A 9,908-nucleotide genomic window follows, 5' to 3' on the forward strand; every position below is an offset into this window, starting at 1 on the left:
AAATTGTTTACTTAAAAGCTATGTTTTTGGTATTCAAAAAAAAAATAACAGTTAACATGTAATCTAATAAATATTAAAAACTTAAACCATTACCCGTTTCTAAAAAACCAGCTAAAACCTGACCTTGAACTGTCCTCATTGATACTTGAAACGATCCATTCAGTATACTTAGATACCCTTGTATATATTCCTGGCATTTTAGCTCTGGCACACCCACTCCCAGTTGATACTACACCAATAACTGTAGAGTGACCTTTATCTCCTTTAACCATAAGCGGCCCGCCACTATCAGCCTAAAAATAATTAAAATCAAAACTTTATAAATCTTAAATATCTGATAATTATAAAATTAACTAATAGGTATGTTAATTAAATATATGTACTTGTATATATATAGGTATGTTAATAGTACCTTATCGACGACCGTAGTTGTCCAAAAATTCGACTATTATATTTTATACATATCAAATTACACTTATACAGCAATTTCGTCTGCGTGGAATGTTAGATATTTCTTGAGATTAAGAAAATTTTTGTTGGATTCTATGCTTGCAGCAGATTGCACCTTGCATCTACAAACTTAACCGAAAGCCAAAAAATACCAAGTTAAATGTATATAATTTGAGAAATGATAGTCTTGCATACTGATTTCTCCTGTTAAACCCTCTTTCAAGGGTACAAATTCAGTAACCTGTTTATAAATAATACCTGGATTGCTCGGTATTATTTTTTTTGTTAATCGAATAAAATACAGAGCAAAAAAAAGGAGATATTAATCATCTGGACTCGAAGCATCTAGCTCGTTTGAATGTTCGCCCCCAAAACCATGAAAATCTTTTCTCGTGTATAAGATTCCGTCAAAATTAAATTTTTTTACGATCAGTCGTTTGGGTTCTCTGTCAGTCGATCAGGACAAAGGCTTTTTATAGTTAGAGATAATAAGTCTCTATCAATCCACAATTTTTATTTCTTAAAATTAAATGTTTATACATTACTTACCCAACAAGAATCTCGTCCACCAGTTTCGTGACCTGCACACATCTGAGATGAAATAATCCTCACTTTGCTTCCCTGTGATTCATACCAATTGTTGCATTCGTTATTTTCCACTACTACAACGTCAGTCTTTTGTAAAATATTTGGTCGTGTTCCTAGAATGAAATCTTTGTTAGCATTATGCATATTGGTTATGATGAATTCTTGGGATTCAAATTCATTAAACACTATAAAGTACCTGGAACCTTGCACTAATTGAAATCTTATAGTTCCTGAGCAACCCCGAGTTCAGCAACGGACTGTTAATTCAGGCCAATTCCATATTCTACGCCCTTGTTCCAAAAATTGGTCAGTTCCTCTAGATGAATCCTAAAGCTAAATGTAACACTTATTTAAAATTCGTCGAGTTTTGTAATCTCTTCAGTAACGTACGTTAGAAAGAACGTTTGATATGTACATTTTCAAATGAAATACCTCCACGATTCCATTTACAGACTCCAATCCACTTATCTATGTATAATACAATCCACGATGGAAGTTATATTGCTGGTATAAGCTGCTTGTAAAAGTGTATACTATAATTTAAGTTATAATAACTACTTAAATGTTTTAATGCTTTTCAGCTTCCCAAAACTTCGCCTTTTTGTTTTTCCGCAAAACAAATTATAAACTTAAATCCACCAGACTAGGTAAAATCTTTGGTGAAAGATATAATAAAATCAGCCCGCAAAAGTGACTAAATTAATTTAAGTGTATTTAAATTTTTAACTCTCGTTAACACTTTTTAATGCTTTTACAATATCAAATTCCGTTCACTCAATCTTTAGTTTCGTTCCTCTAGTAATAGTTCATTTCTTTCAGATTCTGTACTTCGATGAAATCAACAGTAAAATATATTGCGTACCTATTCCCCTGTCTTCATTTGTAAAACCCCATCCAGCTACTGTTGCCATTTTACCACTGTAGTCTGAAGCTAGAGGCTGAGGCAAGCATGCTGGCCGGAGAACATTCGTCCATTGTAACTGACGGATTGTCTTGAGGAGGGCTACGTCATTTGTCTTTTTTGTACACCTACAATAGAAAAAAAAATAATGGTTAAAAAAAGTTGTAATCGTTGAGGGAGACAATAACATGAGAACCTATGAATGTGCAGATTAAGCTCTTTCTAAAAGCCGTTATAACCAACCTACTTTTAACTAAACCTACCTGCGTCCGCGTTTATTACTGTTTTTAAAAACCTGTGGTAATCATGAGTTTACATGTTAAAAAGTAGCCTATTTAGATTAGGTTAATCATTAACTTCTTACCAAAAATCAAGTCGATTGTTTGCTTAGTTAGTGCGTAAAGTAGGCACAAACACAATTGCGCATTTCTAATACCATACCTACTAAAAACGACAAAATATTTTTAGGGATCGCATTATAAAAAGGTTATTGCTAGGGATAAATCCAATTTCTAGAAAAGTATTAATTTTCAAAATATATCGGAGTATGTGCTTTGGGAACGTCTGAGATAAACGGGATTGGTCTATTTGCCATTGTTTAACATAGACCATCAAATCTTAACCGAATTTTTAGTGCCATTTTATAAAAACCAATAAATCACCCGCGATGAGATGCCTTAATTGTATGTGAGGACCTAGTTTCAACTATAGGTATTCAAATTCAATAATTCAGACCTTAATGCAGGCCTCTCACATGCACTTATGGAGCGTTCATACATATATGTTTAATGTTATAAATGTGTGTTGATGGTGATAACTACGTTCGCTAACTTAAACCTGAAGCTAAGAGGGTTCCAAACGCGCCCTAGTCTAAGCTCACAACACACTTAGCCAGCTAATTTGTTTTGCTATCACCATCTCACAGTTAATAATTATTTAGGTAGGCATTGAGCGCAATTCACACCCAAGCTCAACCCCTACTTCCCTATCGCTATCTCCATCCCTACTAATATTATAAATGTCAATGTAAGTTTGTTTGTTACGCTTTCACGCAAAAACTACTTAACCGATCCTCATTAAACTTTGTACACATATTCTTGGAAGTGTTTTTTGACGTGCCATTAAATTTAATTGTAGTTCTAAAAAAATTCAAAGTATTCAGTATCGCTAAGCCTTAAATGAGGGGTTTACTGCGGTCCGCTGAGGAGTTCTTTCCTCTATCTCCAACCACAGTTTGAGCAAAATTAAACACAAATTATAACCTCTATAGTACAAAAATATTTTTTTAAATCGGTTATAATTTGTCGAAGTTATGACGTAAAATCGTCAAACACTATCATCCCCTCTCCCAAAGGAACCGAGCTTAATGTCGGGATAAAAATTATCCTATATTACTTCTAACACTTCCAAGAATATGTGTACAAAGTTTCATGAGGATCAGTTAAGTAGTTTTTGCCTGAAAGCGTAACAAACAAACTTACATTGACATTTATAATATTAGTAGGGATAGGGATGCTGTCGCGGACTTTTTTGGAACTTTTAAAGAGAACTATGTGATACATGAGTTTATCGTAATAAACCGTTTACGCAGCGAACGCTCTCAAAAGGAAAAAAACCCTGATTTTGAAAAATTCTTCATTGGTGCTTTGTTTCTATTGATCTTAGCGAGATGATATATAGCCTTCTTCAAAAAATAGGCTATTCAACACTGAAATATTTTTTTAAATTGGACCACTAATTCGTGTTCAAGTAAACAAACAAACTCTCCAGCTGTATATATTAGTATAAGATAAGATTAAACGTATTGAGAGACATCTCAAAGTTTTCATTCGGTATAGCAATGGTTACGTAAAATTTGTAGCGATGTTAGAAACCCTACGGTATTTATACAATACCTACCTGTATTCGGGATGAGGGATGATCTTAGAGAGCTTCTCGTTTTGCTCGCTGGCTGAAATATCAGTGTGTCCTACGACAACGGAGAGTTGCTTCGACTTGTAGATCTCGTCGAAAACACTGAAAATGTAAGTGTATGACATCATTTTTAGAGTTAGAAAGTTAACGTTGTGCACCACCATTGCCTAGGTGAGCCCTTCGGAAACTTTTCGGAAACCCTTCTGGAAATGGACTAGCTTATTAATTGAAGGCATGCGTAAACGCATTTCCCAGGGAGAAAAAAAAAGTACCACGTGGTGACAGCAGATCAGAACACAGCTGTCACTACCCCTCGACTTCCTGCGGGTGTCTTACAAGGCGACTCAGGAAATATCATCATCATGACATCCACCCATTGTCCCACTATATAGCAAGGGTCTCCTCCCACAGTGAGAAGGGGTTAAGGCCTTAGTCCACCACGCTAGCTAGCCCAGTGCGGACTTTACAAACCTTTGAGAACATTATGGCGAACTCTCAGGCATGCAGGTTTCCTTACGATGGTTTCCTTCACCGTTGAAGCAAGTGATATTTTAATTACTTAAAACGCACATAACTTAGAAAAGTCAGAGGTGCGTGCTGGGATTCGAACTCGCAAGTGAAGTCGAGCTCCTACCCATGCAATAAGTCCCCATTTTAGTACGTATGTAAGTATAACTCTAGGTTACCTGCAGATGCAATGCCCAGCGGTCAGCAGCCATCTATCGTTGATGACCGTGGCGCCACATTGATGCGTCCCCTGTCTCCAAATGCTGGCGGCCCAGGGGAACTCTGCGGGTAGGCTGTCACTGCCACCCACAATCCGTGCGCTCCGACCCGTCACCAGACCGCACTCTACGTCTGCCACTGAAAAAAAAGCCAGTTATAATCTTCTTCATCAGTATGCACTACGGGGGCAGATAATATAAAGTGAAAAAAATCTCTATCTCTAAAAATCTAATTCTTATCATATCAACTTGGTTCACCAAAATATTCAATGTGTTAAAGGACTTGAGATTGAATTATTTTTGAATAATTCCAACATTAACATTTTTTGTATAACTGAACACAGGTTGAAGAGTCATGTTCACTGAAAAAAAAGACAGTTATGATCTTCTACATCAGTATGCATTAAAGGTGCAGATAATATAAAGTGAAAAGAATGTCTAATACGAGTTATAAAAAACGTCAGGCTTTGTTGTTGTTTGTTCGTGCTACCCTTAAGGTTTTATGACTCGTACTGGAGATTTTCTTTATTTTATACCATCTGCATACCCTCTATGCACGCCACTGATGATCAGCATGTTTAACTATGGTTTATAGGTTCAAACCCTGTGATATTTGATGGACAAAGCTATGTTCCATCTCATGTTAAGAGGAAAACCATCCACTATAACCAGAGCAATATTTGCGCAGTAAGTGTCGCCTTATGTTCATCTACTGCACGGCAGGAGACAATTATATACCCGGAGAAAGGATATAAATGTATCTCCTCTCACAGCTTTATCAACTCTCAGAGAACTGGCGCACAAGTCTAAATAATATCCAAATAATATACGTCTAGAAATAGAATAGAATAGAAAAACTTTATTGGAACATAACACAATAGGAAAAATACAAAGAAAACAGTAATAGTACTTAGTGCTAGTGCAAAGGCGGCCTTATCACTAAAAGTGATCTTTTAAAGACAACCTGAGCGTACGAAGCCGATAGAAAAAGTGGAAAGTGGATGGTGCATAAAGTATAAAAATTAACTTGAACAAATACCGATGTAAATTTATATATACTATAATAGATATATGATATATATTTATGCTATAATAAACTCACATAATACTCAATTACATAGATAAGTAATAATTTTTTAAGCGATGTTTAAACAGGTGAATGGTTTCGGAATGACGTATTTCCCAGGGGAGTGTAATATTAAATGGGGGTAAACTTCTCCTAGTCCATTTTCCCTTGCTTCAGCAGGTTGACACGTTATTTAAATCCCCTGTCAGGTGATATAATCGGGGGATATAATTTTTGTATCTTGCCCGTGCTAGCCCTGCTGGAAGGGTAGATTGTTAAGCCTCATATGTATGTTATTACACGGCAGCCACCGGAACACACCAATGCTAATTGGCGACAGATATAAACTTGGCGGTAGTACTTCTGCGGACGAGCTCACCTTACTAACCAAGCATCCGGTGGACTTTTGATTTGGTTTCACCCTTACCTTTCTACCATCGAGCCACAAGGCATAGTAAAAGCCTGGACAGTTAATTGATATCGCTTCGACATTTTTAAAGCCCTTTGGTTTCCTCCGTTCTAATACAAACCGGAAATATCTATAATACTGGTATCCTTAAATCAAAATATAACAGCCATCTTCTAGACAAGCCCTCTGGCCTTACGCTGCATCATCTCTTACCATTCGACGTTATTGCAGTTAATCACCTGTCTAGTTATTTAATTTAATTTATTTATTTATTTGGTATCTATGACCCATCACTACGCACTACACTATAACATAAATAGAATAATTAAAAACTAAACAAATAAAAAAATAAAAAACTTTCATTAAATATTAATATGCAATATAAAAAAATAAACTAAAAAAAAGTTACAAATTAAAATTTCTGCGTCTAGGCAGCCTTACGTGGAGTTTAATATACAACTTGTAAATTGGAGAGTCGTATCGATCTATTACTTAGTTATAAAATAAAATTTTACTTCAGAACCGCTGCTGCAGGGCAGATTTTTTTATTAAAACTAAAATTTCCTTCATGTGCAGTTAAAAAACAGTCATTTTCAGTTTCTAAAAGTCCTGGACTTTCATATATCGGGAGCAGTGGCGTGCATAGAGGGTATGCACAGGGTATGCAGATGATATAAAATGAAGAAAGTCTCCAGTACGCGTTATAAAAACTTAAGGGTAGGCTTCTTATAACTCTTACAATGCCTATCCTTAAGTTTTTTATAACTCGTACTGGAGACTTTTTTCATTTTATATCATCTACATACCCTGTGCATACCCTCTATGCACGCCACTGATCGGGAGTAGGGCAATATATTATGTTACATATTTTGTATAATGTACGCATCTTAAGTGCCACATATGGTACTTTTTGAATAAAGATATTTTTGACTTTGACTTTGAATATGTAAAAAACACACAAAAGTAAACTATTATTGAACATCTCAGGTAAGCAGAAAAACAGCCTTTCCGTCCAATACATGTGACCTTACCGCTGAATATAATTTATGCATTTAGTATCGATTACAGTAAATTATTCGCAGAAGGTGTGGCATGAGTGGAAAAGTAAAACCAAGTTCAAGGAAAATGCGGGTGTACGAGTTCATAGTACGTTTTATACGTGATTGAATCGTATGAATTTTCAAAATTTCAATAGGTGTGTCTTGAAAAATGTACGCTAAAAGTTGTCATGACGTACTGAGTTTTGGTACGATTCTGCGTATGTACCGAGTATAGGTTTACTAAAACTGCCATAAACCTGCATTCCAGTTCAAAATTCATTTATCTCGAGGGGTCTTCTCCAGTGTCCTCTCAGAATACTAAGCATTGAGGCCATAGTCCACAACACTATTCCAGTACAGATTTACTAAGAAAATGAAGCTTAATTTGCTATACTCCGCGAAAAGCAGGAGACTGTGTATGGAGTAATTATAATTTTTTTCTATTTTTATACTCCACACCAAACAGATCGAGCGAGCGAAGCACGGTCGCTCTGACACCGGAGCATTAGGAGATGATTACTTTACAACAAATATTTATTTATATGAAAACATTGTAAAGTTGGTACACATTGTATTTCCGCAAAGTAACACCTGCTTCTGTCCAATAGAAGGCTAAGGATTTGTAGCCTCACACGCCCCTAAGAATATTATGGAGAAATTTCAGACTACTAGATTTCGTCACGATGTTTTACTTTCTCGTTCAGGCAAGTGATATTTTGTTACTTAAAACGCACATGACTCCGAAAAGTTAGAGGCTCGGTCCTAAGGAACACAGCGGTGGGTGTATTGTCGTATTATATTCATTTATTTATTTTTTATTATTTTATATTATTTTACTTATTGACAGCTAACGAAAAATAAAATTAATTGAATTCCAGCGACAATAATTGCTTATCTAAGGGGTGCTCTGAAGACAGTTTTGAATTAAATTTATACATAAGAATTCTCTGAAACTAAAAATAGCTCATTATTATTTTTATTCGGTCAATTTTAAGTACACAAAAGTCATTCAAATCCTTTACCTACTTCAAAAGCTATATAAATGAAGTGCGTTATATTGATTACATTTCAGTTTGATAAAACTGTTATGTTTGTTGTTATCTTAAGGACTGATAAACTTGTAATAGTTTACTCTTCAATGATCAATTTTAGGTCATTGTCATAAATGCACATTGACAGCCACTTAATTTAATCAAAAAGCTCTCTCGATTAGTGACATGTAAAAAATTAAACACTAGTTGGATAAAGTAACTTTAAGTGAGAGAATCATACTTTCTTAATTTTATTTTTTTAAGTAGGTCTAATTTTAAGACTTTTTAAACGTCATATAACTAGGTAGTAGTGACTCTACCATCGGTTCGAAAGGCAGTTTCAAACTTAAAGATTTCAGCAATAAACTTAGTTAGTCTTTCACAATATCAATATTTTATTGCTACAGAGCGCCTAGCTTCCAAGCAGCCTTGTGTTTAAGGAATTCCCAATTGTAAAGCATAACATGAGTTATAACATAATATTTAAAATTATTCACTAGCTAGCCCAATATTACTGTAATGTAATTTTATTAAAGCATATTATTATATCTAAACCCACGGATGATTTCTGTACCTTCCGCCGACGTTATGCAGATGATCAGATCTATGATCGTTGCTAATAATTCAATTATTGGTTATGTTATAACCTTTTTGTTTGTTAAAACTAATGTTTTGATACTGGTTATAAACAATTTTCTTGTATACTTTGTGTTTTATTGCAATACTGATACTATGTATTTTTTTTTAATAAATAATTCAATAATTCATATACTACGACAAAGCACACATCGCCACTTGGCCTAAAGTAAGCGTAGCTTGTGTTATGGGTACTGAGGTGACAGATGAATATTTTTATGAAAAATATACATATAATCACCCAGACACTGAAAAACATTCATGCTCATCACACAAACATTTTCCAGCTGTGGGAATAGAACCCACGGCCTTTGACTTAGAAAGCAGGGTCGCTGCCAACTGCGCCAATTGGTCGTCCAAATCAATCTTTACTTTTTTAATCATGTCCCGACGACCAGCACTAGAACTCCATTGACTATCTAGTGATGTACTGAATACCGACAAATACCGGACATCTTACGATGAACTGGCAGTACATCATAGGTTATCGAATGATTTTTCAACTATTGACATTTCATGCTAATAAGACAATAAGTCACGTTTAAATTGAGAAAAAACTTACAGTTGACATAGCACAATCTAATATCCACGCACAGCACCATCAAAACGAGCACATCTATCGAACGACACATTTCACCGACTACAACCTGGTATCTGAATACTATAATACTTCACTGACTGTTATATAAATGGGTGATGTTTCCTCAAACTTTATTGGGTCTAGGATGGTGCTAATAAGGTAATTGAAGTGCACTTGAGACGAAGAGTGCACTCGCTTTACTGATCAGATTTCATACCGTTAATATTTAAAGGATTCTATGATTTGTATCGGAACGACTTCTTCGTTTGTTTGAAGGTCTGACCCCTATAACTTAGCGAGTGTAGGGATGCGCTTTAATATCTATCGATATATTGTGCATGATTTGCCACCATATTTTATGTTGAAATATTTAGACTTATTCTGCCTCGTATAGCCTAAACCACGTCATCCAACAAAACAAAACTAATCACATAATGATTAGTTTTGTTTACGACATCTTCACAAACTGCATTTATTTTATTTTGGTTACGAAAATATATATAAGTAAGTGCGGAAAATCAGTAGGGACCTGTACTCACTAAAGCAACAAACGCACTAATATCACTAG

General features: G+C 35.1%; 1 protein-coding gene across 1 annotated transcript; it reads right to left on the reverse strand.

The window, feature by feature from the left end:
• Window positions 1-89: 89 nt before the first annotated feature.
• Window positions 90-9,392, reverse strand: LOC120631221 (trypsin-1-like). The gene is made up of 6 exons (XM_039900703.1): window positions 9,323-9,392; window positions 4,540-4,717; window positions 3,839-3,955; window positions 1,901-2,067; window positions 1,000-1,151; window positions 90-293 (listed from the first exon to the last, which is right to left on the reverse strand). The coding sequence occupies exons 1-6, from the start codon at window positions 9,390-9,392 to the stop codon at window positions 90-92; spliced, it is 888 nt and encodes a 295-aa protein (XP_039756637.1).
• Window positions 9,393-9,908: the final 516 nt, after the last annotated feature.

Source organism: Pararge aegeria, chromosome 17 (assembly GCF_905163445.1).
Source record: "Pararge aegeria chromosome 17, ilParAegt1.1, whole genome shotgun sequence".
Classification (NCBI taxonomy): domain Eukaryota; kingdom Metazoa; phylum Arthropoda; class Insecta; order Lepidoptera; family Nymphalidae; genus Pararge; species Pararge aegeria.

What these genes read in the sequence shown, in the direction of transcription:
- LOC120631221 (XM_039900703.1), bottom strand. Translation starts at nt 9,392, where the DNA reads ATGTGTCGTTCGATAGATGTGCTCGTTTTGATGGTGCTGTGCGTGGAT. An exon ending in GCTGGGCATTGCATCTGCAG is followed by an intron (nt 3,956 to 4,539) that starts GTAACCTAGAGT and finishes TTACATTTTCAG; the next exon opens with TGTTTTCGACGAGATCTACA. An exon ending in ATCCCTCATCCCGAATACAG is followed by an intron (nt 2,068 to 3,838) that starts GTAGGTATTGTA and finishes TTTCTATTGTAG; the next exon opens with GTGTACAAAAAAGACAAATG.